The sequence below is a fragment of the Carica papaya genome, chromosome 2, assembly GCF_054855325.1.
Source record: "Carica papaya isolate Zhongbai chromosome 2, ASM5485532v1, whole genome shotgun sequence".
Taxonomy (NCBI): domain Eukaryota; kingdom Viridiplantae; phylum Streptophyta; class Magnoliopsida; order Brassicales; family Caricaceae; genus Carica; species Carica papaya.
This window is the reverse complement of record NC_142310.1, coordinates 21,927,448-21,949,783: the sequence shown is the minus strand read 5'-3', so window position 1 is coordinate 21,949,783 and position 22,336 is coordinate 21,927,448. Positions and strand designations below refer to the sequence as shown.

The 22,336-nt window shown below is 35.1% G+C and overlaps 1 protein-coding gene across 3 annotated transcripts in view; it reads left to right on the top strand.

Moving 5' to 3' along the window:
* The window catches only part of LOC110817358 (S3 self-incompatibility locus-linked pollen protein), a 63,801-nt gene that overhangs the window by 33,337 nt on the left and 8,128 nt on the right, over positions 1-22,336 (top strand). For all 3 annotated transcript variants that reach the window (XM_088213650.1, XM_088213649.1, XM_088213651.1), the window contains 2 exons: positions 4,236-4,315; positions 17,145-17,228. In XM_088213650.1, the coding sequence (XP_088069776.1) occupies positions 4,236-4,315; positions 17,145-17,228 (164 nt within the window). The remainder of the gene's footprint in view (positions 1-4,235; positions 4,316-17,144; positions 17,229-22,336) is intronic.

Below are 22,336 nucleotides of genomic sequence, written 5' to 3'. Positions count from 1 at the left end.
TGTTTACACTAGTGAACATAATGAGATTGCTAAAAGAAAAAATACACATATTAGAGATAGTTCGGTCACTAATGTTCACCATGAATCTACCTAAAAGTTATTGGGGAGATGCAATTCTCTCAGCTGTCTACCTTATTAATAGAATGTTTTTGCGGGTCCTTAATTTTAGAAGTTTTTTGGAGATTTTGTAATGTACAAATTCCTATACTATTCTTCCAAAAGTGTTTGGATGTGTTTGCTTTGTCCATGCCAGAAATGTGAGCAAACTGAAAGCTAAAGCTCTTAGGTGTGTATTTGTTGAACATTCTCCAACTCAAAAGGGTTACAAGTATTATCATCCCCTATCTAGAAAATAGTTTGTGACTATAGATGTTACGTTTAGAGAATCTGAATCATACTTCAGTTCCACCGTAACACCTCATCAGGGGGAGAGTTAAATGGAAGAGGTGATGTTCAGTTCTGTAACTCTCAACAGTCATATTCAGGGGGAGCACTCTATGTAAGAAGATCTTATTCAAGAAGAAAATGCTGAACAATTGAATAAACTAGATCTAAGGAAGTATTCAAGGAGAGATAAGATAGAAAAAGTCATCATGCAGTTTATCTCAGGTCAAGAATCTTCTTTAGTTCTTGAAGATACAAGTGAGTCATCTTTACTTTGTGAATTATCTAATAAACCCATTGTTCTTAGAAAATGAATCAGAACTTGCACTAAGCATCTTATGTCTAACTTTGTTTCTTATGACTCTCTATCTCCCACCTATAGAGCCTTTATCTTATGGTTTTTTTCTATGTCTATTCCTCAAGATTGGAGAGAAGTTCTAAAAGATACCAAATAGAAGGAAGTGATGATTGAAGAAATGAAAGCATTGACAAAAAATGAAACATGTGAATTTGTTTCAATTCTACAAGCAAAGAAGATTTTTGGTTGCAAGTGGATGTTCACTGTAAAACAAAAAACAGATGGGTCGATTGAAAGATATAAAGCTAAACTAGTGGGTAAAGGGTTTACTCAAACCTATGGAGTTGACTACTAAGAAACCTTCACACCTGTCGCAAAAATGAACACAACCAAAATATTATTATTCTGTGTTGCTAATCTTGATTGAGACTTACATCAGTTTGATGTAAAAGAATGTCTTTCTCCATGGGGATTTAGAGGAGGAAGTATACATGAAAATTGCACATGAATTTGAAGATGAAAGAACACAAGTGAAGGTTTGCAAATTAAAAAAAGCCTTTTATGAATTAAAATAGTCTTCAAGAGTATGGTTTGAAAGGTTCAGAAGAGTTATGATTGCTTTTGAATATCAGCAAATTAATACTGATCATACTCTATTTATCAGGCATTGTGAGGGTATGATCACTCTTCTCATTGTTTATGTACACGATATTGTGGTGATTGGAGATGATACAAAAGACATGACTCGATTAAAGGGACTTCTTACTCGAGAATTTGAAATTAAAAATCTTGTAAAATTGCAGTATTTACTGAGAATTGAGGTTGACAGATCTAATAAAAGAATTTTTATCTCTCAAAGAAAGTATATCCTAAACTTGTTAGAAAAGACTGGTATGATGAGTTGCAAGCCAATTGAATCCCTTATTGAAAGTAATAACAAATTACAAGCAGGTAGTGGTACATCAATTGATATTGGAAGATATCATAGATTAGTTGAAAAACTCATTTATCTCTCACATACTAGATCAGATGCATGATTCTCGTGATACTTATTTACATGCCATCTTTCGAATACTACGATAGCTGAAATCTGTACTAGGAAAATGTTTATTTTTTTCATGAAATGATCATCTTAAGATAGAATTATTTATAGATGCCGATTGGATTAGATCTCCTGATGATAAAAAGTCAACTACCAGTTACTGCACACTCGTTGGAGGTAACTTGGTTATATAGAAAAATAAGAAGTAGAGTGTGGTTGCTCGTTCTAGTGCTGAAGCAGAATATAGAGTAATGACACAAGAGGTATGTGAATTATTATGAGTGCAAAAACTAATGAAAGAATTAAAATTGTTTAAAGAAGAAATTTTATCATTGTTTTGTGACAATAAAACAGTTATTAATATTGCTCAAAATCCAATTCAATATGATCGGACAAAATATATTGAGGTTGACCGTCACTTCATAAAAGAAAAAGTAGTTGATGATTCCTTGTGCTTACATTATGTGTCTTCTAGCAATCAGGTAGTAGATATCTTCATTAAAGGACTCTGCAACAAAACTCTTCAAAACTTGATATGCAAGTTGGGCACGTGTGATATCTTTGTACCAACTTGAGGGGGAGTGTTGACACAAATATTTTGTTACCTAAATGACCGTGATATTTTTCCTTATATAATCCTACTATTTGTTTTCTCCATAATGATGTAATTTTTTAGAATTTTATTATAAGGAAAATTTTCCTATTTGTATTTAAGAAATCCTGTATATATACGAGTCAATTGTAACACTTAATAGTAAAGAAAAATAAAGTGCAAATATTTAAATTTCTACAGATGCAATACAGGAAACATAATTTTAAAAAGACCAAACAAAGGATGACCAAGACGAAGATGATAAAGCTAGATTTTGTCCTTTTTTAGATAGTGTTACTGAAAGAAATAAAGAGGCAACTTGGTTTTTGGATTGCATATTTAATTAACAACTCAAGGTAATGGAGTCCATCTTGCTGCCTAGCATGTCTATTCATCCTTTTCGTATCTAGGTCTTGAATCTCACAAAAGGAAGACTGAAAAAAATCTCAACAATTCAAATATTTAGTGAGACAAATTTGTAGAAAGCTTAGGCACATGTGAAACATTTAGTAGGACCAAAGAATTTCTTGAGCAAATAACTCCACGTCCAATGTAGAAAAACATGTCTTTAATTAGGAAACTGTGTGCTATGATATAGGAGATTTAATGGTGATTGTATTCCTTGATTTTAGGGGATATGTTTTATCCTCATCCTGGGATTAGGATAGTATTAGGATATCTCTTGATTTAGTTCTTGTTTATCACTTATCCTTATCCTATGTATGTGTGTGTATATATATATAAAGAATCTTAGGCATCTATACTGTGACAACATGTCGGTCGTAAGTATTGCTCACAATCCGATGGAACACGATTGGATCAAATACATTAAGATCGGCATACATTTTATCAAATAAAAACTTGTTAGCGGCCTAATATGTACTCGATACTTACCTATCAATTCTTAATTGGTAGATGTCTTAACTAAAAGTGTAAGCAATCTAATATTTCAAACATTTATTGGCAAGTTGAGAATGAACAACATTTACTTCTCAGCTTGAGAGAGTGTTAAAAAGAGAATAAATTAGGTTAAAAAGTATAAAAGTAAATTACACTATTTTTAATTAATTGTAATTAATTACTTATTTCATTTTTCATCCTGAAAATGTATATATAGGGATGTGATATTCAATATAATATATATCAAAATCATTCTTAATAATTTATATATACTAAAATGAATATGTAAGATTTTACTAAAATTTTTAAATTATAATATTTATATATCGTAAATATTATATATGAAAGTATATCTAATACATTAATGTATAAAAAAATATATTTGCAAGCTTTTGAATAAAATATTTTGGAGTTTGAGTTTGGCTGGGTAATCAAAAAGGTTTTCTTTTTAGGCTTGAATTTGGCTCAAATTCAATTTTGGCCGAACTTGAACGAGGTCTAACCAACCAGAATCCGAACTACCGAGGGGATGTTTGTTTCATTGCCACTGCTAGCAGCCATGATTTTTTAACCTTCTAAGAACCAAAACTAGTTAAGGGTACTCCTACTTCAATTTGGCTTGTCTATGAAAACCAGTAACAAAAAAATCCTGAAGCTGTTTTATGTAAGAAAATCCCAAAATTTGCAACCACATAAACGTCTAAACATATCCATAATCTTTATTTTGCTGGATCATGAGCTATCTGTGAATGGTTTGGATCATATGAGCTGTACCTGTGTATGTTGTGTAAATTTAACTGCAGCGTACTGCTTTTTTTGTGCCTAATGTTGCCGACTTCTTGTTTGTGAAAAAAATGGTCATTTTATTTTTGGAATGTTTTGTAATATAATTATTAGAGTTGTTGAGGCTATGATTTTCATTTTGGTTTCCTGCAGTTTGCATTTGCACTTAAGTTATTTCAAGTGCAAAAGATATTTAGTAATATAAACATCTTAAAATGATGATTTTCTTCTTACAGATGGCAGCAACTTCTCATAAACAGATTTGTTGGTTATGATACCATATTGATGAATAGTTTACTCACTTCTCCCGGTCAAGGTAATTCACTACTTCATATCTGGATAAATTGAACATATATGGACATTTCTTCTATCTTTGATGCACAAGCTTGTGAAAAAGTTATAACTGGTGCACTGAGACAATTTCAGTTTTTCTCAACACCTTGCCAGTAACAACTTTTTCATCTCTAATCCTGTCAAAAGTCCACAAATGACCATTTTTGTGCTCTTCTATAATTTATGGATATGAGATCTTTTAACTACATTATTCTTGTACTAATTTACTAGCTTATAAACATGTTAATTTGTGGGTTTCTTTGAACATTACTACAGTCCATGGCTTTGTTTTGAAATTTATGAAGGGAACTTACATGTGAATATCCTTGATGCCTTGATGTAGAACAGATTTAGAAGCCTATATGCAATTACAGTGACATAGGGTTCAAGTGAAATGGAGATTTAAGGCTTAAAAGCATAAAAGAAGTGATTTGGGCCTTTGGATTTTCAGTTAGAAAGGCTAAAACAATACAGGAACTATTATAAAAATGGAAAAAGAATTTGGTTAGGGTGTTGCTTTTGGCATCTTTATGGGCTAAGGCAGGCTTTTAAAAAATATATGATAATCTAATCATATATATAACTGCGAAACAAAGTGCCCGCAACCAGACAAAGTAGGATGATTACAGCTTAATATTTTGCTGAACTAAGTGGTTTATGGTACGAACTAGACATTATCAAGACTTTCAAACAGCCTGTTCACTAGATGTTCAGCAAGAGGAGAATGGCCAAATTCAGGCTCAGGTTCTTCGTTGAGATCCATTACTATCGCTATGACAGACCTACTCTTATGTTCAGCAAGAGGAGAATCTTAGAAGCATCATGATCCATCTAACAGGTATAGGCAAGGCAGGATTTGTTGCTGGCATCACCTAAGAGTAGTAATCAAAGAATGTTTGACCAAAGATCACCTTCCTTGTGATTACTATGGCAAAATGTAACATACTAGAGAGAGTTGTTGGAAGTTCAATCCCAACCAAATAAAGGTCATTAATGTAAGCGAAATCACCCTACATTGTTGCAAGTTACCATGTTCATTGTCTACGTTGATAATATAGTAATGACATGGGATGATATAGAGGAAGTGACAAAATTAAAAGGGTCTCTAGCTTGGGAATTTGAGGATCAAAGATTTAGGAAAACAACATGATATAGGACAGTAATATTCTAGAGTGAACATATCTCAATAATAGAATATATTTATGTAATTATATTGTTTACATATTAAGGTAGTTAGTTTATTTAGGAACTAGTATTTACAGGCTTATTACTTGTGTAAGTTTATTATTTTCTACTTAGTTTAGATCTTAGTTAGCTATTCTCTATTGTAGGATATTTAAGTTAATTAGTTTATTTTCTTATTTTATAGAATTCCTAGGTAGACTTAAGAATTCCTTTTTTGATTGCATAATGGTGCCTATACGATATTATACAAATATTCAGTTATTGATTTGACTATTGAGATTCTATATCTCCAATTTTGGTTCCTAATATATTTATCCTTAATTGTTGCGCTCAAACTCTCTTTGTCCTATATTAATACGATGTTTTCGGGTTATCAAAATGGCTATATAAAAAGAATAATGCTTTTATTTCTTAACAAAAATATATTCTAGATCTTTTGAAAAATACTACTATCTTGAGTCATAATTGGTTGACTCTCCTACTGAAAATAATCAGAAGCTACATTGTGATGTTGGTAAACCAGTTGAAGTTGGGAGGTGTAAAGACTAGTTGGAAGACTAATTTACCTATCACATATTAGGCCTGATTTTTTTTTTTTTTGAAATAAAAAGTGTAATGTATGTATTATTAGGTACCAAAAACTGAGGGTACCGCCTATGTACAAAAATATTTACAGCGAACTTAGCATGTTAGTGACAATCCTAAAATGCACATCATTATTAATATCATGACTTAATAATACTGACTCAAAAGTATGTAACCACCTATTTTTTAATCTATTTAAACTACTTTGAATGTTATCAAAAGCTCTTCTATTTCTCTCTTTTCAATTCTGATAGTTAATAGGATAATGTTAACAAAGCTTCTTTTTACATGTAGACCCTCCCAAGCCTAAACTTCCTCCCTAACCGAACCCACAATCACCCAATCAATCCCAAGAAGTCCGTAAATTATACATCATAAATTATAAGTTGTTGGACACTCCAATAACAGATGGTTGCACGTTTCCTCAGCCACAAGACAACAATAGCAGCCATTAACAAAGACTCGTCCTTTGGATTTCAACCTGTCAATGGTTAGAATTCTATTCCAACATGCTTCCCAAGCACAAAAAGCCATGCGGAGGGACACTTTCGTCTTCCAAATGATATTTGTAGGGAAGACAATCCTATCAGCAACACAATTCTTACACAGGTACTGATAATAAGAGGAGACAGAAAAAATGCCATTTTTGCCAATTTGCAAACAATCTGATCATCAACCTGTGAAACTCTTTGAGAATCTAACAGCTGTAGCAAATCTTCAAATTCATCCACCTCCCAATCATTTAAGTTTTTCTTTAAATAAATAGACCACACAGTTATACCATTACACACTTGGTACGCATTCTCCACATTCATATCACTATTTTTTGAAAGGTTGTATATCCTGGGAAATCTACTCCTTAAGCTCCCTTCACCTGCCCAATCATCCTCCCAAAAATTAATTAGATTGCCTCTACTAACCTTCCGTTGAATGCATTGTCAGAATGAATGCCATTGCATCACAATTTTTTGCCAAAGACCTCACCCATGAGGAATAGGAATTTTGAGTTTCTTGCTGTTCACCATATACTCTCCCCATCTAGCAACAATGATCCGTCGCTAAAGGTTATTCTTTTCATCCAAATACCTCCACAGCCATTTGCCTTGAAGAGCTTCATTTAATTTAACCAAAGATCGGATACCCAAACATCCCAAAAGTTAGTGGGCCTTTTATAGAAATATTGTAAAATCAGTCTCTCCCCATCTTTTTACCATTTTTCCCTTTCTTCTATTATTCTCCTTTTTTGTCTTTTTGTGCAAGTGTCGAGTATGGCAGCTGGGGATGCCCTCTGCCATTTTACGTTTATTCTTTCTGTTGAGGAAGGTTGTTATTTTTGTTTTATTCTCCTCCATCTGCCTATATAATGGCAACCCGATGAATGAAAAAAATAAGAGGAAATTTTGAGAATTTTTCCATTCTCAAAAATTTCATGGTATCAGAGCATACATGATCTGAAATCATTATCCTGTTTACGTAAAATGGCCATGGATGAGCGGACCTCCTCTCCTCCCGAAGTTCTTTCGAGATCTTACCTTCCTGTGGCAGTAAACCACACCCTGGTTGATCAGACTTCTTTGTTCGTCATTGGGCACAGATTAAATAGAAGTAATTATCTCCAATGGTCATCGTCTATATTGATGATCATCCGGGAAAAAGACAGAGACGAATACCTCACCGGAGAACTCTCAGCATCTTCTGCCAACGACCCAAGTGCTCGTTCATGGAAGGTTGAGAATAGCCTCGTCATGTCCTGGCTGGTGAATTCCATGACCACCGAGATTGGAGAGAACTTCCTGCTGTATGAGACAGCACAGGGCATCTGGGAAGCTGCTCGTGAATTCTACTCTAGCCACGACGACACGTCTGCCACCTTCGAGCTAAAAACTCATCTCCACGACCTGCGACAGGGAGAGTTGACAGTGACTTAGTACTACAACACCCTTTCCTGGAACTGGCAACAGCTCAATGCCTTCGAAGAACGTCAATGGAGTTGCCCCGAAGATGCCCAACTGTTTAAGATCATCACCGAACAAAAGCGCATCTTCAAATTCTTAAGGAGTTTGAATAAGAATTTGGACGAAGTGCGCGGTCGTGTTCTGGACACCAAGCTGCTGCCGAGCATTCGAGAGGTGTTCTCCGAAGTTTGCCGTGAAGAAAGCAGGAAGAAGGTCATGTTGGGAGAAGCTCACTTTGGCCCGACAGAGATTGTTTAAGCTCTCACGGCTCGGAAGAAAGTAGTAATAGGTGAGCCCCAGTTCGGCGCACACCAAACTAAGATCGCTGCTGCTCTTACAACTCGGACGACTGATTTTCAAGGGAGGAAAGGAAGACCTTGATGCAAATTTTGCAGAAAACCAGATCACTACCGTGAGAAATGCTGGAAGTTCCATGGAAAACTAAACAACAAAAAGACCTCAAGACTAGAACCACAGTGGGGCAACCTTGTGATGACAGAGGACTCACCTATCGCTACCACAGAAGCTTCTCCTTTCAGCCCCGAGCAGATGGAGGTGTTGCAGAAACTTTTTTCTCAAAAGACCTTTGATAATGCCTCCAATGCACATAAAGATAAAAATTTGATTAGTTTTTCAGCTTATTCCACAAAAGGGAAAATATGGATTGTAGACTCTAAGGCATTGGATCATATGACGGGAGATATATCATTTTTTCAAAATTATAATCAGTGTAAGAAGGATCTCACCATCCAGATTGCCGATGGGTTAATTTCTAAAGTGGCAGGGACGGGGTCAATTGTTGTGTCACCATGGTTGACTTTGTATACAGTACTCTATGTCCCGAAGTTGAATTGCAATATTTTATCAGTAAGAAAATTATCTCAAGATTTGCATTGTGTTGTTAAGTTTAACTCAAATCTATGTGAATTTTAGGAATTGGACTCAGGGAAGACGATTGGCAATGGTAGGATGGATTCTGGCCCATACCTCCTACAAGTTGATAGAACTCCTTCTAATGGACAAACTCACCATGCAGTATGTACAAACTCTAAATCAATAAGCAATTGGAACAGTGAAAGTTCCATCATGTTATGGCATTATCGCTTAGTACATCCAAATTTCTTATATTTGAAAAAGTTATTTTCACCTTTGTTTCGGAATAAAAATCCAACTTCATTCCACTGTGAGGTGTGTCAATTTTCTAAACACATTCGAAATTCATATCCAAATTTGATTCACAAACCTTCAAAATCATTTTTATTCATTCATAGTGATGTATGGACTCCCTCACGAGTTACGAATATCATTAGAACAAAATGATTTATATTCTTTATTGATGACCACACCAGAATCACCTAAATTTTTTTCATGAAAGAAAAAGTTGAAGTTGGACCAATTTTTCGACAATTCAACACTATGATTCAAAACCAATTTTATACCGATGTACAAATGTTGAAATTTGATAATGGATGTGAGTATTTTGAAATCACATTGAGAAAATACCTTTCTGATCAGGCAATTATTCACCAAAGTTCTTGTGTAAACACCCTACAACAAAATGGTGTCGTGTAGAAAAAAAATAAATATATCCTTGAAGTTGCCCGATCAATCATGTTTACTATACATGTCCCAAAATATCTTTGGAGAGAGGCAGTACTTACAGACACATACTTAATAAATCGAATACCCTCCAGTATACTCAATTTTCAATTATCCTATGACAATTTACTACAAGTCTTTCCCTACTCCCATGTTCTAAATACCCTTCCTATTAGAATTTTTGGCTGTTCGGCTTATGTCCACGTTCATACTCATCTCAGAGGAAAACTTGACCCAAAATCCCTAAAATATGTCTTTGTTGGATACTCACTCAATTAGAAATGATACAAATGTTTTTGTCCGAGAACCCATTGCTTCTACAACATTATGGATGTTACATTTTTTTAAAATCAACATTTCTATCCCACTAGTGATATTCAGGGGGAGTATTTTACTCAGAAATATCAATTGTGGGATATGAGCACATCTCCTCTCATGTCCCCTAATATATCACCTCCTTCTGTTGTTCCTGAGTTGCCTGAATCTATGAGTGAAACCAGGAACAAAGAGTCTGAGCCTGAACCTGTACTATTTGCAATCAACAAAGAGTTATGTGTCTACACTAAAAGGAATAAAGCTTCAATTGGTAAAGTGTCCGAATCAATTACGCACTATCATGAATTTATTCCTGTACCAAGTAGTGAGAACACAACAGGTAATGATTCTACCATAATTTCTAATACTATTGCAATATCTGATCATGACATTGAGTTACCTATTGTTATGCAAAAAGGTATTCGGTCTTGCACTAAACACCCTATACAGGATTATGTCTCATTTGGCTATTTGTCGTCAAGGTATCATGCATTTGTGAACAAATTAAACAACAGTCCCACCGAACCAAAAACTGTTCATGAGGCACTCCTATTGCCAGAATGGAGAGATGCTACTTAAGAAGAAATTAGGGCTCTGGAAAAGAATGAAACTTGGGAATTGACAAACTTACCTCTAGGAAAGTGTAAAGTAAGATGCAAGTAGATCTTTATGACAAAATACAATCCAGATGAGAGTGTGAATTGATACAAGGGTCGTCTAGTGGTTAAAGGCTTCACTCAGTCCTATAGGATAGACTATCAGGAGGCATTCGCCCCTATGGGTAAGCACAATACTATTCAGGTATTATTCTCACTTGCTTCTAATCTTGATTGTCTTTTTTATCAGTTTGATGTGGAAAACACTTTTCTCAATGGCGACTTAAAAGAAGAAGTCTATATGGAAGTCCCATTGGGTCCTGAGATGTCATATGATTCACACAAGGTATGTAAACTCAATAAGTCACTCTATGGATTAAAACAGTCTCCGAGAGTTTGGTTTGATAGATTCACCAAGGCAGTGAAACATGTGGGCTACGAGCAGTGCCAGTTTGATCACACCCTGTTTGTTAAGCATTTTGCCTCTGGTAAGAAAGCTATCCTAATTGTGTATGTGGATGACATCATTTTAATAAATGATCACATAGGGGAGATTCAGAAACTCAAAGCTTTTCTTGCTACAGAATTTGAGATCAAAAACCTTGGAATACTCAAGTATTTTCTTGAAATGGAATTCGCTCGATCTAAAAAAGGAATATTTGTGTCACAGCGGAAATGTATCATTGATCTCCTAAAAGAAACAGGGATGCTTTGGTGTAAACCAGCAGAAGCACCTATGGAGCCAACTGGCAAACTTGGGCTCAAACTATAAGGTAAACCTGTTGATAAAGAAAGGTATCAAATACTTGTGGGCGAACTCATTTATTTTGCATACACTAGACCTTATATCAGTTTTGCAATAAGTACTGTAAGTCAATTTATGAATAAACCCACCGAGGATTACATGAATGCAGTATACAAAATCTTGAGATATCTTAAAAAGACTTCAGGGCAGGGATCACGCTTCCAGAAAATCATGAACAGGGGTATTAGAGTTTTACACATATGCAAATTGGGCAGGGTCTATGATTGACGAGAGATCCACTTCTGGGGAAATCCACTTTTGGGTATTGTACTTATGTTTGGGGGAATTTAGTTATTTAGCACAGTAAGAAACAATCTGTTGTATCACGAAGTAGTGCAGAAGCTGAATTTCGATCACTTACTCATGGAATATGTGAAGGTGTTTGGTTGAAAAGGATTTTGATGGAATTGAAAGTTTTAGTTACTACTCATATGAAAGTATGGTGCGATAACAAATCAACAATCAGTATGGTTAGAAATCCTATACACTATGATCGAACTAAGCATGTGGAAATAGATAGGCACTTCATCAGAGAAAAGATTGAAGATCATTCCATCACTCTGTTACATATTCTTACTGGACAACAAACAGTAGATATTCTCACAAAGGCACTACCAAAAGGATCCTTCAATGAATTAATATTCAATGTAGGTTTACTCAACATCTATGGAACCTAAATTGAGGAGGAGTATAGAAATATTGTAAAACCAGTCTCTCCCCATCTTTTTACCATTTTACCATTTCTTCTATTATTCTCCTTTTTTGTCTTTTTGTGCAGGTGTCAAGTATGGCAGCTGGGGATGGCCTCTGCCATTTTACGTTTATTCCTTCTGTTGAGAAAGGTTGTTATTTTTGTTTTATTCTCCTCTATCTGCCTATATAATGGCAACCTGATGAATAAACGAAATAAAAAGAAATTTTGAGAATTTTTCCATTCTCAAAAACTTCACCTTTGATATCATCCTAATTAATCAAATGGTATTTATGACCATCATCACCGTCACCCCGAAAGAAATTACACTGAATAGATTCCAATCTTTTTGCCACCTTCACGGGAATAGTAATTGTAGATAGATAGTAGATTAGTAGATTTGTCAAAATACTCTTAATTAAAGTATATCTCCCACATTTTGAAAGAAAACCTCTCTTCCAACCCGCTAATCTCTTTTCAAACATGTCGATAACCAGTTCCCAAGTAGATTGATCTTTGTACTTAGCACCCAACAGAACCGCAATATATTTGAATGGAAATTTTACTTCCTTACATTCCAAAATTTTTGCAAAAAGCCGCACATCACCATCACGACCAATTCTAGCTAATTCAAATTTATTGAGATTGATCTTGAGTCCAGAAACCACTTGAAAGCATAAAAGAACTCATCTCAAATGAAGAAGATTCTTCAGATCAGGGTTGTAAAATATTAAACATACTAGGCCTGATATAGATTGTTATAAGTACATTGAGCTTGTACATGCATGAACCCTGTTACCTAAATGCAGTTCATCAAATTCTCAAATATCTTAAATCTGCTCTCGGAAAAAGCTTACTCTTCAAGAAAGATACCCTAAATAAATAGTTTTACTGACGTAGATTGAGTTGGATCTCCTATGATAGAAGATTTACATTGGGTTAGTGCAAATTTATTGGAGATAATTTGGTAACTTCAGAGAGTAAAAAAAGTCAGTAGTGACCAGGGCTTGTGCACAGGCTAAATACATATCAATGGCATGGGGTATGTGTTAACTACTTCGGTTATAGAAATTACTGTATGGACTAAGGATGTTAGATAAAACAGGTCTACTGCATAGTCTTGTTCAGCATGACAAGCAAAATACATCAAGATTGATAAACATTTCATTAATGAAAATATTTTTTTAATAATAAAAATTATGTATATTTACAAAGCACCAAATAGGTGCAGCAAGTACTCCAACTTCAGGTCTTTTAAAATGATGTTTACCGAAAGTAGTTCAGACACACACCATGAACCATTGCCCGAAATTCTGCTTTTGCACTTAACTGTACTACCATATTCTATTTTTGCCTCCTTTATGTCACCAGATTATAGCAATGTTGGCCTCCTGTAAATGATTAATCCATCATAATAGGTATATGTATATGCCTCAAGAACTAAACTTCCATTTCTTTGGAGAGAATACCTTTTCCTGTTGTATCCTAAAGCCCTTTATTCTAATTACATACTTTATTTAACAGTTATAACCTATATATATATATATGTATATATGATATAATAGTGACAGGGGAGGATGATAAGGAGAGACAACAATTAAATCAGTGTTTGAGTAAGGAATTTAAGATCAAGACACTGGGACAGTTGAAATATTTTATTGGAATTGAGATAGTTCACTTTAAACAGAGCATTTTCATCTCTCAGCAAAATGATGTTACTGATCTTCTGCAAGAAGCAATCAAGACAGCATGCAAAGTAGTGAGAATTCCAATAGATTCAAATCTTAAATTGGGAAAGACAGAAGAAGATGCAGAAGTAGACACAGAAATGTAACGATGCTTGGTAAAGATTCACTTATCTATCTCCCATATGACTAGATATGACCTGTGTAGTGAGTATGATCAGTTGGTTTATGCTGGCCCTAGAGAAGTCCATTTACAGGCAGTTCATTAATGTCGTAGTATCTTAAAGATACACCACGTAAAGTATTCTCTTCAAAAGAAATGGAGGTTTAGTCATTGAGGCATATTCAGATGTTGATTATGATGGGTCAATCATTGATAGGAGGTTAACGTCCGAACATTGTAATTTTCTTGGTGGTATCAAAAAACAAAATTTTCTAGTATACTCAAGTGCAAAAGCAGAATTTCAGCAATGGCCCAAGATATGTGTAAACTACTATTGGTAAAGATCATTTTAGAAGATTTTTGAAGATTAAATGGGATGATCCGATGACACTCTATTGTGACAATAAGTCTGCTATCAATATAGCCTATAATTCAATTCAACATAATCAAACGAAGTACATTGAAATTGACAGACACTTCATCAAATAAAACTACCAAAGAATAACTCTATTGATTTGTACACGTTATATGCTTACACATGGCCAACTTGCTGATGCACTTGTCAAAAGATTTAAGTAGTCTAATGTTCCAGAGTATTATCGCCGAAGTAGGAATGAAAAGTACCTATTTACTAGCCTGAGGGGGAACGTGGAAAAGTAAACAATTTAGTTAATATACCTTTTTTCCTTTTTTGTAACAAATTATGTTCTAGAATCAGGCCTGTTTAATTAGGTATATATTATGGTAGAATATCTCATAAATTATGGGATTCTAAAACATATAAGTTTCCTTTTGTGTAGCTTGGATGACAATGTATATGTTTAACCTTATGTAATGACCTAGTTCTAGGATTTTGAAGGAGCAAAGAAACTATGTATTTTGCATCTTCTAATTGAGTATAGGAGTTTTATGTCAACTTACCACCCTTTCTCCATTTGCCACCAATACCTGGAGAGAGGGTGTTTGGACAAGTTGCAAATCACATCTCTTGGCTACTTTAATGCCGAAGGAATGGGTGGTACTGCTTGTCAACTAGGGTTAAAACAAGCTTAGAGTTAACAAATCCCCAAACCTTTATTCTACAGCCATGTTCCTATCCCTCCATGGCTTGCAATATGTCTTCATCTGCTTCAGGTCCCTCCTTTATTTCCTCCTTTTCATTTTCTTCCTTTTCCTTCTCAATAGTGGCTTCCATCATAATGAGTTGTTTAGGTCTAAATTGGTGCCCAGGGAAGTAAGGTTCCCCGCATCTTAACAAGGGTTATTCATTTATTTATTGTTAGCTATTGAAGTAACCTTGTTAGGAGGGATACTATTTTGTTTTTGGAGTTTGAGTGAGCTCAATTTTGGGTCATATTTTGTTTGTTAGGTTTGTTATATGCATGTTTGTGATGGAAGGCAGGTGTTTTGATGAGGCTTTTTTCGGCGCTTGAGCATAGCCTCAATATGTTGAGACTGTAACTAAGCTTGCTCGTAGGCCAAGTTAAAGGTTTGTCACGTGAAAAGCTTTATTATTGGCCTTGGTTCTTCACACACCCTGCTGATAAAGCTCGAAATTAAATAGGTTTCGTTGAGATGAGGGTTGTCTCTCAGCATAATAGATATGACTCTTCGAACCTCTCCTAGTACTCCGTTTAAGCTTGTTAAATTCCTCCACAACATCAGCCACTGTCAGGTCTTTAAACCATCTATAATCTCCTTTTTGAATCTCCCCAACTCACTTCGCCAGACTAAGCATGTTAGCCTTGATCCCAAGTGTTTGATTTATCATCCAGGTATAGACTGGCTATTCCTACCTTCTGTTCGTCTGGCATCGTGTAAACTTCGAAGTACTTGCCACACTCCCTTATTCTCGAGGATTCTCCTCATTAAAGGTGGGAATATTGGCCCTGGGTGTGTTATGGTTTATAGGGCCATATATGGATGTCGGAGTGTTGTTTTATGGAAACTTTGCATCCAATTTAGCTTCAAGCTTGGCCACTAATTTGGCATCAAAGATCTCATAAAACTCTTTCCTAAAATCTTGTATTAACCTTTCCATTCCATGCAAGGAATCCTCGATTTAATTCATTTCATGGGCATCAATCATAGCAGCCTTTTCCTTGTTCTTTAGCCAGTTTGACAGTGGGGAAAGCGGTCTGAGTAGGTTTAGCAGGTTCTAATGTCAATTTTTCAAGATATTGGTTCTTGAGGTAACTGTAGCCAATATCATAGTGAGGGCAAGGGAGAAGAGAGAAGGAGGTGAGGGGAGAAGACTTAGAGAGACTGAAAGATGAAAATAGAAAAGAGCAGAGAGAATGATAAAAAGAAAACTTTTCTAATAATTCTTCCCTGATGTTTTGAAAAAATTTGGTATTGTGTGGGTGTTGGCTCCTAGGGTGGAGAGTTTCCTCTTGTACCTTTTGAATGGGAATGGGCTTCGGAAGAATGCCAAACCCTTGTGGTAGGGGAGTCTTCTTTATTGGCTTGTGGTGTATTTGGCTTGCTCATAATTCAAGAATCTTCAGTAACAGAATTACCCATTTTTTGAGCTGTGGGATAGGGCAATCATTTCGGCATCATTTTAGGCTGAAGGGCAGGACTTTCTATCTCCTGTCGTCATCGAAATTGGGAGACCATTATTCATGATAGTTAGAATTTTTGTTTTGTTATTTCCTTTCAGCTGCTACTAATGGGCCTATTGTTTTCTGTTCTTTGTTTTTGTGCTCTCTCAGGGGATGTCTCATTTTCTTTTCTTGTAATTCCTTCTCTTGATCTTAATGAATCATTTTTTTATCGAAAACATAATTCTTCCCTTAGTTCTATTAGTTTCAGCCATACATATATAAAGATACTGCAGCTAATCATGGGTGATCAGTAACAGTAATATTTCCTATAGCTGTCACTTGTCTTTTCCAGTACAGTCGTAGAATTAGGAGGAAATAAATACATAAATAAAAGATTCCTAATGAAACCCTAACAGAAAACTAACATTCAATTTATTTCTTCTTCCCGCCATTCAGCTATTTCATGACATTTCGCAATTACTTAGCTTCTATGGCTACATGATGGTTGCCTGCATCACATTTATTTCTTTCTGCTTGTGTAAATTTTCTGGCGTTTGCATTTGGTAGAGTTGTGTCTGATATCATTTGTTGATATTAATCGTGGAATAAAGAATCTGGGTAAGAAATCAATTTATATTCTATTGAGTTCAGTCCTATAAACTATGCATGGTTTTGAATCTTTTGCAGGTTACCTCTATAATTACCAAACTAAGGAGTTTTATAATCTTAGTTACGCCCATGAACAACCGGAAGGTTCTGCAAGATTTGGAGGTTTGTTGACATCATACTTCGTTTCTCCCTTCATGATGTGCTTTTTCACTTGATGCCGTATTTTCTAATGCCACAACTTTATGTATAATTCTGATTTAGTTTCAGTTTCTTCTATTAAATTTAGAGATTGAGAATGATATTAATAACGAAGGTTAATTCTATTAAAGAGAAGAAAGTAATAAAAACAATGAGTTCTATAAGACTTTGTTATGCGGGAACAAAATTGCTTACACCAGATACTAGCAAGTATCCCAAGATCACTGCTTACTTTCAACAATTATGAGGGGTAAGTCGAGGGCTAGATTTTAGCTTTCTGGTCAGGCTCATAAAAATTGACGATTATTTAGTATATTTTGGTACGCTTAAAGGTAATATGACAGGAATCAATAGTCTGAAACATTTTATTGAGAAATTTGGGGAATTAATTTCCAAAAGATTTGGGGGTTAATTTTTAACAGATGTACTAATTAATTTCAGCTGATCTGGGAACTAATTCCAGCAGGTATGGGAATTAATTCGAGCAAATTTATTGACAGATTTTTTAAGAGATTTTTGGGCAAACTAATATAGGGATTCTGTAGACATTATAGACTATAAAATAGTGTAATTAATTGTTAATTTCTGCGGGAGAATAGAATTTTATGTTTATTATTAAATGAAAATGTCCTATGTATATACAACTCTTAAAAAATGAAACCTTGATAATAAATTACATGTGGGTGTTTACCTCTTACCCTTTACATACTAATTTACATAACACACTTCCAACACTCTCGCTTAAGCTGGTGAATAGACATTTTCTACTCCCAATTTGGCAATAAGCGTCTGAAAAGCTGGGTTATTAAGATCTTTGGTGAGTGCATCCGCAAGTCGCGAGTTAGTAGGTATGTAAAGTATGCAAATCAAGCCCATTATCTAGTTTTTCCTTGATAAAATGTCTTTCAACTTCAATATGTTCCGTACAGTCATGTTGTACTGGATTGTGAATAATGTTGATTGCTGATTTGTTGTCGCAATAGAATCTCATTGGGTCGTCTCACTTAATCTTCAAGTCTTTTAAAACCATTTTTTGTTGTAACAACTTATAAACTCCTTGACCCATTGTTCGGCTGCACTAGATTGTGCTATTATATTTTGTTTTTTACTTCTCCATATGAATTCCCTTGAAGGAATGTGATATAACTTGTATTAGATCTTTTATTCACTACTAATCGAGTATAGTCTTCATCAATATAAGCTTACAGTAGTAATTTGGTGTTCTTTTTAAATATGATACTTTTTCCTAATGTTCCCTTCTGATACTGCCTAGAAGTGCACTTTTTTAGGATTGTGTATAAGTCTGCATCTCTTTGCTAATGGCTGCCTCTTCCTCTATTAGTATCAACTTATGATGTGGGATCAATTGGTGTGCTAGCATGTTTGCATACGTGTTTACCTCTATCTTTCAAGAGGTCATTTATATACTTCTATTGAGTGATGGAGATCCCTTGTTTTGAGTGAACCACTCCAATACTAAGTAAATATTTTAGTTTGTCTAATTCTTTAATTTCAAATTACTTAATTTATGTGCTAATCTCTCATGTTCATCACTATTAGTCACTACAATGCCATCGATATATACTAGGAGGATTGTAGCTCTACCTGAATCTGAATGCTTGATGAATAAAGTGTTATTTCTTTGATGTTGTTTGTACACCACTGCCAGTGTTACCTTTGAAAATCTTTCAGAATATGTTCTTGATGACTGTTTGAGTTCATCTAATGTTTTTTTTAAGTCTGCAAACTTTATTGGCTGCTATATTCTTGGTGGATTCCAATGGAATCTCCATATAAATTTTCTCATCTAGGTCTCACATAGGAGTGCATTCTTTACACCAAACTATTACAGTTGCCAATAATAGTACATGGTATTGGCAATAAGTGCAAAATTCTCTTGACAATCAATTCTGTATGCCAAGGTGTAACCCTCAGCCACCAACCTGATTTTGTATATTTCTATTTTGCCATCAGCTTTGTACTTGATGGTGAACACCCATTTGCATCTAACAAATGTTTTTCCTTTAGGTTTGGTCCACCATCTCCTAAATTTGGTTTTTCTCTAATTCCTGCATTTGAACGTTGATAACATTTTTATATTTTTCACATAACAATGTCTCATATAATAATATCTCCTACAGTTCAGAGCCATTTCTGAGACAAGTAGACAGTTCCTCGAAGCGAAGTTTACTGATACTGAGGTGTTGGACAGCCTTAAATTGTGTAATGGTGACAAAGCACCGGGTCCGGATGAGTTTAACATGAAGTTCTTAGAAGACTTTTGGCATTTAATCAAGGAAAAGGTTATGGGATTGTTTAGGGACTTGCATGACTCTGATAAATTTGTGAGGTCCCTCAATACTATATTTCTAGTGCTAATAGCTAAAAAAAGAGGAGTTAAGGATACGAAAAATTTCAAACCCTTCAGTCTTTTAGAATGCATATACAAGTTAATTGCAAAAGTTCTGTCTAATAGACCATCCAAGGTTTTAGGTAAAATTATTGGGGAATGTCAACATACACTTGTGGGTGGAAAACAGATTTTGAACGCGGTCATGGCTGGAAATGAAGTGGTAGATGAATTATATCAGACAAAAAAGAAGGGTTCATATGTAAGTTAGACATTGAGAAGGCTTACGATTATGTCAATTGGAACTTTCTTGCATACATGATGAGAAGAATGGGTTTTGGACAAAAATGGATTAATTAGATGAACAGTTTTATCACTACCATCTATTTTTGGTATTAGTTAATGGCGGATCATCCAATTTCTTTTCTGCTTCACGCAGAATGTGCCAAGGTGAACCCCTTTTTCCGTTATTCTTTTTAACTGTAATGAAGGCGTTAAATGCTTTGATATGCAAGGCTATTGATCTGAACTTTCTGAAAGGTATAACTATTGGGAAGGATTTTAGAGCTATTCAGGTGTCACATTTCTTCTTTGCCGATAATACCTTGATTTTTTGTCTATCTGAGGTTAGAAATCTCTTGCACTTGAGATGTGTTTTGATGTGTTTTCAATTGGTTTCTGGCATTAAAATTAACTTAAAGAAGACAGAATTGGTAAGGTTTGGCAACACAAGTAACGAGAACCACCTTGCTAGCATTATGGGGTGCAAAACAGCCAAGCTACCTATCATTTATTTGGGCATCCCCTTGGGCTCCAAATATAAAGATTCTTGTACGTGGGAACTGGTGATTGATTCCATTGAGAGCCAATTTGCTGGATGGAAAAGAAAATTTCTATCACTCTTCTTAAAAGCACACTCACCATCCTACCCATTTATTATCTATCTGCTCTTACCATGCCCGTGAAGGTTGCAAAGAGAATAGAATTCATTCAATGTCGTTTTCTTTGGGAGGAATGACAATGATAAGAGGAGATTTCACTTAGTCAAATGGGAAGAGATGAAGAAGCCGATTTATAAAGGTGGGCGGGAATTAAGTCTCTTTTTGAGATGAATGTGGCTCTTTAAGGGAAATGGTTGCAGCGATATTCTGTAGAAGATGATGGGCTTTGGAGGAAAATAATTGCTGCTAGGTGGGGGATTGTTAATGGTGAGCTCATTTTCAATAAAATAATCCGACTGCATGAATATGGTTTATAGAGAAAAATTATGATGGGTTGGGCAAGATTCAAAGATTGTATTCAGTGGCGTGAATGTATGTGAGCAAACGCAACACAACCAAATAATTTAGGGACAATATAGTTTCTGGCACTGAACTCTGAATAAAATATGGAAATAACTTTCATAGGCCTTTTAAAGTCCAAGACCCTAGATGGTAATGAGTTAATAAGGTAGGTGGCAGTAAGGAGTGTTTCTCCTCAAAATTGTTTAGATACATTATTTTGGGATAGGAAGCCTGAGTAGTACCAAGTAAGTGCCTATTTTGATTTGGGAGGATCATTTAAGTGTCACTAATTTTCAGGATCATGAAATTCCAAAGGCAGACTGCGACCATGGAGTCTTTTTCTTCCCGAAAGTCAAAGATATCTTGGTTGTGGTCCTGATCTTTGATTTTTCTTATGTTTCTTAGGATAGTATGAATCAATTGTAACTACTTCAGATGGTAAGTCAACCTTTCAGGGTGGTTGTCAATGGCTTGAGATGTGATTTCAAATATTGCTACAAACTTTTTGGGACAAACTTAGTAAAAAAGGACTCTTGCAATGAAGGTCTGATGTTGCAGTAACCAAGCTATGAAGGATGGCTTTAGAGAGCAGGGCTGCATGTAGAGGTAGGAGCTGCTAGTGCACGGCTGGATTAGAGGCGCAAGATTGGAGCAGACGCGCGTTGCTGGTGCTGGAGTAGAGGTGCGTGGCTGGTGCAGCAGCGGCTGGACAGAGACACATGACCAGTGCAGTGGCTCGGCAAGAGTTGCGGCATGCAGCAGTGGGCCGTGCACTGGGCTGTTTTCCTACTATGAAAGCCAGTGGCCGTTGTGATGGTGGTCGGCTATGAAGGCTAATCATATTTAATGTTTTTCTATTCTTTGTTTTGGCTTTAAGGGCCGATTAGGATTTGAAGAAAGCTATGGTATTTCTTCCTATACCTGTAATACCATGTGAAAAAATAAAATATTATGTTTATTGAATGAAAATGTCCTATATATACGCATTAAGCATAAATTACATCTAGGTACTTTACCCGTATACCTATACATACTAATTTACGTATGTATACATTTCCAACATTTTTCATATTTTTTTTATATGTCCATTGAATTCAAATTTTACTAAATTCAACGTGCTATCAGAGCATTGATCACTCTAGAAAGAAAAATAAAGAACCTCTTAACTTCCAGTAACCACCATCATAGTCACACACAAAAAGAAAAAAAACCTCACAACATTACTTCTGAGTCCTGTCCCTATTGCAACATCCTCCATGATAAATGAATGTTTAAACAATCAATTTGAAGCAAAGATAATTATCTTTTACTCTGATAATAAAAAAAATATTATAATGAATATTTCAGAAATTTTTCTTAAGAAAAAAATAATTTGCATCAATCTAATTATCGAGATAATGTAAAGAAAATCATGTTACTGAATGAAAAAATAAACATTT